The sequence below is a fragment of the Lathyrus oleraceus genome, chromosome 7 (assembly GCF_024323335.1).
Source record: "Lathyrus oleraceus cultivar Zhongwan6 chromosome 7, CAAS_Psat_ZW6_1.0, whole genome shotgun sequence".
NCBI lineage: Eukaryota > Viridiplantae > Streptophyta > Magnoliopsida > Fabales > Fabaceae > Lathyrus > Lathyrus oleraceus.
In genome coordinates this window covers 272,048,765-272,053,874 of record NC_066585.1, presented here as the reverse complement: position 1 = coordinate 272,053,874, position 5,110 = coordinate 272,048,765, and the positions used below count along the sequence as shown (strand labels likewise).

General features: G+C 33.9%; 1 protein-coding gene and 1 pseudogene across 1 annotated transcript; both read right to left on the bottom strand.

Moving 5' to 3' along the window:
• Positions 1-1,530: 1,530 nt before the first annotated feature.
• On the bottom strand, positions 1,531-2,922 carry LOC127107029 (lignin-forming anionic peroxidase-like; annotated as a pseudogene).
• Positions 2,923-3,434: 512 nt separating this feature from the next.
• On the bottom strand, positions 3,435-4,641 carry LOC127107028 (lignin-forming anionic peroxidase). Its single transcript, XM_051044311.1, has 3 exons — positions 4,206-4,641; positions 3,962-4,127; positions 3,435-3,884 (listed from the first exon to the last, which is right to left on the bottom strand). Exons 1-3 carry the CDS (start codon positions 4,593-4,595, stop codon positions 3,487-3,489), a joined length of 954 nt encoding a protein of 317 aa, XP_050900268.1. The 5' UTR covers positions 4,596-4,641; the 3' UTR covers positions 3,435-3,486.
• Between the last annotated feature and the right edge of the window lie 469 nt (positions 4,642-5,110).

Here is a 5,110-nt window from a genome sequence, read left to right as displayed (position 1 = left end):
AACCTTCTAAGGCATTTTCCTGATTTTTTTACAAAATATTGTAATTTTAAAATATTGTGTTATTGAGATTCCAAGTTGAGAGTAATAACAATGAATACTCATTTGATTCATAAAGCAAGTATGAAAATTAAGTGAAATGAACATTTAGAAATACATTCGTAAATAATAAAATTATAACAACAGATAATCAGTTAACACTTTACAATTGATTATAGAAGAACAAAAATAAATAAAATAATTAATTTAATTATAAAATATTGAAACGAATGATTTAATGAATAGCAATTGATTGTTTGTGATCAAGAAAGAATGTGAAGAATTAGTTGGCAGCACTGCAGATACGTCTAATGACTCCGGCGGATCCGGTTAATGGTTGAATATCTCCCATGTTTATCATAGCAGTTGCAAAATCAGACTTGAAAACCGTAGGATTTTGGCTGTATTGAGAAATGATAAATGAAGAACATGGGGATCTATATATGATGTCTAGAACCATTGTGAATCATCTCTTGATTGATCTCCTTGCATTGAGTGTCTTAAACCCTAGATATGAGCTTGATGAGGCATTGGTGGACACACACTACCTACAAACACAACAAACTATACATTTTTGGTATTTTGGTTAGTTAATAATGAAAAACAAAGTATGATACAATCAAATTGTGCTTGGTGATCTCTCCCAATGCAAACCCAATGAATGAGGAGGAAGGAGGATGCCAAGGTGTGATCCCAAAACTAATGCACATGATGAGATAGCATGAGGGATCTTAGGGTCAAAATTGGGGTCTTACCCCAACACTTCCTTTGCTGCAGAGAGCAGTGAAAAATAAAAAGATGGATGAGGAACTTAAAGATGACAATAAACATTCCACTTCTTGATGTTATTAAGCAGGTTCCCAAATATGTAAAATTTCTGAAAGAGTTGTGCACACACAAAGGATATTAAAGGAAAATGAAAGAGTGAACATGAGACAAAACGTTTCAACTTTCATTCCACCTATGCATTTATTTGTAAAAGCCAAAATGGGCCAGAATGTTTTGTCTCTCACTCAGACCATGCCCTAAAAGTGAAAAGATTCAGGAAACTTTTCTATTCCACGAACTATTGGGGATACCAAGTTTGAAAATTGCATATTAGATTTAGTTGGTACTGACAAAGGTTTAATCGAGTGTAAAATATCTAAGCTCTGAAAAACACTCCATTTATGCACATAAAAAGCATCCATGTAAATCATACAAAGAACAAGATTTGAGACTAATAACAAATTCTCATTTGTTTTATAGAGCAAGATTTCACACTTTCAACTTTGAAATCAAAATTCAAGCTTTCACATAAGAGTGTTAGCAAATCCAACATCTGTATCACTTGCGTTATATACTATGTCACGAAATGTAAAGCATTGAACTTGTTCTGTTTTGGGCTAACTTAAGTTAAAATCAAATTGATCAATATTAATTTTTCTTATACATAGATGTTTGCAAATTAATCATTCTGATAAATATAAAATTGCATATTTGAAACAATGACTCTTTAGAACATCTCTCAATATATGTTGAGTTTCTCCATTTAGACCCATTCATCATATGAGATATGAAAATCCTTTTGATCATCTAGAAATACATTTGTATATAATAAAATTATAACAAAAGATAATCATTTAACACTTTACAATTGATTACACAAGAACAAAAATAAATAAAATAATTAATTTAATTATAAAATATTGAAACAGACCATTTAATGAATATCAATGGATTGTTTGTGATAAAGAAAGAAAGAATGTGTAGAATTAGTTGGCAGCACTGCAGATACGTCTAATGATTCCGGCGGATCCTGTTAATGGTTGAATATCTCCCATGTTTATCATAGAAGCTGCAAAATCAGATTTAAAAGCGGTAGGATTTTGGCTGTATTGAGAAACGATAGAATCCGTAGATCCACCGCTGAAAAGAACTTGGTCTGATTGTAGAAGACCCTTCTTTTGAATTAAATTCTTAAAGTAGTTGTTGTCAAAAGAATTGGGTGTGACCAAGTCGAGTGCTGCCAACTTCTGATTGTTTGAAGTGGAACTGGAAGATGGACAACCACGTTGGCGAGTGGTAGCGAATCCAGCATCTATGTCACTTGCATTGTTGTATATCCTATCACGAAATGTAAAGCATTGAGCTTGTCCGATTGTGTGGGCACCTAAGTTAGTTAAAATGAAATTGATTAATATAAGCAAATATGAAAATATGGATGTTTGAAACTAGTAATAAATTTACCAGATAGAGCAACCATGTCTTTGGCAGTGAGACCTTTAATAGTAATTTAGATATAAGAGTTTGAAGATCGTCGGTAAAGAATGGAAGGTCCGTATTGGCCAAACTTTTGCTTGCCGTAGTAGAATCTCTTCTTCCAAGTTTCACTGTCCATGATGGACCACCTACCTGTAATTGTAAATATGAAATTATTAATATATAGTCATGAAATTATTAATAAGCATGCAATGCAAATTGTAAACTTACAGCGAATGATGCATCACGTGCGGCTACAGCTACTATGTCTGCACAAGACACAACTCCGGGACATACTTTCTCTACCTGTGATTTTGCATTATCAATGACTTGAAATCCTCTTGCTGAGTTAAGATTTGGAAGTGCAGTCTTTTCGCTCTCGATTGTGGTACTGTCATCTAGCAAAATGGATGCATCACAGCCCTGCACAAAGCAGTCATGAAAATGAAGGCGAATGAGAGATGCAGCCATGCGACGCTCTTTAGAGACAGCTGTACGAATGGCAGTTCTAATGGTGGTTAGTGCATCGGGGCATGTAGTGTCGTAAAATGTAGAAGACAACTGTGCATCACATATTGTGGCTAGCAGCACCAATATTGTAACAACAATTCTATAAGCCATGTAAGTGTTGATTGATGATTGAATTTCAGAAAATAATATATGAATGTATATATATATATATATAGTGTGTGTGTAATAGAAACTGCGAGAGAATGTTTCATGGTCACTCATGTCACCTTCAAGCTTTCACATAAGAGTGTTAGCAAATCCAACATCTGTATCACTTGCGTTATATACTATGTCACGAAATGTAAAGCATTGAACTTGTTCTGTTTTGGGCTAACTTAAGTTAAAATCAAATTGATCAATATTAATTTTTCTTATACATAGATGTTTGCAAATTAATCATTCTGATAAATATAAAAATTGCATATTTGAAACAATGACTCTTTAGAACATCTCTCAATATATGTTGAGTTTCTCCATTTAGACCCATTCATCATATGAGATATGAAAATCCTTTTGATCATCTAGAAATACATTTGTATATAATAAAATTATAACAAAAGATAATCATTTAACACTTTACAATTGATTACACAAGAACAAAAATAAATAAATAATTAATTTAATTATAAAATATTGAAACAGACCATTTAATGAATATCAATGGATTGTTTGTGATAAAGAAAGAAAGAATGTGTAGAATTAGTTGGCAGCACTGCAGATACGTCTAATGATTCCGGCGGATCCTGTTAATGGTTGAATATCTCCCATGTTTATCATAGAAGCTGCAAAATCAGATTTAAAAGCGGTAGGATTTTGGCTGTATTGAGAAACGATAGAATCCGTAGATCCACCGCTGAAAAGAACTTGGTCTGATTGTAGAAGACCCTTCTTTTGAATTAAATTCTTAAAGTAGTTGTTGTCAAAAGAATTTGGTGTGACCAAGTCGAGTGCTGCCAACTTCTGATTGTTTGAAGTGGAACTGGAAGATGGACAACCACGTTGGCGAGTGGTAGCGAATCCAGCATCTATGTCACTTGCATTGTTGTATATCCTATCACGAAATGTAAAGCATTGAGCTTGTCCGATTGTGTGGGCACCTAAGTTAGTTAAAATGAAATTGATTAATATAAGCAAATATGAAAATATGGATGTTTGAAACTAGTAATAAATTTACCAGATAGAGCAACCATGTCTTTGGCAGTGAGACCTTTAATAGTAAATTTAGATATAAGAGTTTGAAGATCGTCGGTAAAGAATGGAAGGTCCGTATTGGCCAAACTTTTGCTTGCCGTAGTAGAATCTCTTCTTCCAAGTTTCACTGTCCATGATGGACCACCTACCTGTAATTGTAAATATGAAATTATTAATATATAGTCATGAAATTATTAATAAGCATGCAATGCAAATTGTAAACTTACAGCGAATGATGCATCACGTGCGGCTACAGCTACTATGTCTGCACAAGACACAACTCCGGGACATACTTTCTCTACCTGTGATTTTGCATTATCAATGACTTGAAATCCTCTTGCTGAGTTAAGATTTGGAAGTGCAGTCTTTTCGCTCTCGATTGTGGTACTGTCATCTAGCAAAATGGATGCATCACAGCCCTGCACAAAGCAGTCATGAAAATGAAGGCGAATGAGAGATGCAGCCATGCGACGCTCTTTAGAGACAGCTGTACGAATGGCAGTTCTAATGGTGGTTAGTGCATCGGGGCATGTAGTGTCGTAAAATGTAGAAGACAACTGTGCATCACATATTGTGGCTAGCAGCACCAATATTGTAACAACAATTCTATAAGCCATGTAAGTGTTGATTGATGATTGAATTTCAGAAAATAATATATGAATGTTAGCAAGATGATTATGAAATGATCGATCATGCATATATATATATATATAGTGTGTGTAATAGAAACTGCGAGAGAATGTTTCATGGTCACTCATGTCCGCTACCTTCAACGCGTTGCACTGCAAAGGTTTGCTAATTCGCTCCTCAACCTTTTCCATATTCACAATTCTGACCAATTCTCCCTTGGTTGGTTGGTTGACAAATAGTATTGTTTCTTGCCACTTCATCATCTCTACGTACATACTTTTCAATATTTTCCTTTGATTTGTATGTCTTAATAGTCAAAATCTATTATTTATTATAAACACTATCCCCTAACCTAGGTTCTATTTTCTTTTTCGGATAACCTTATTTCAGTATTTTATGGACAATCATACTTTCACATATAGCACCTTGAAACGGAATTGTTTTTAGAGAAATGCATATTAAACTCCTAATGATTTACTTCAAGAGTTCCGGTTCAGTTTTG

Bases quoted from the DNA above. Each gene is read 5' to 3' on its own strand.
- LOC127107028 (XM_051044311.1), bottom strand. From the start codon at position 4,595: ATGGCTTATAGAATTGTTGTTACAATATTGGTGCTGCTAGCCACAATA. The intron at 4,128-4,205 runs GTAAGTTTACAA...TTACAATTACAG, and splicing joins CACGTGATGCATCATTCGCT to GTAGGTGGTCCATCATGGAC. The intron at 3,885-3,961 runs GTAAATTTATTA...TAACTAACTTAG, and splicing joins AGACATGGTTGCTCTATCTG to GTGCCCACACAATCGGACAA.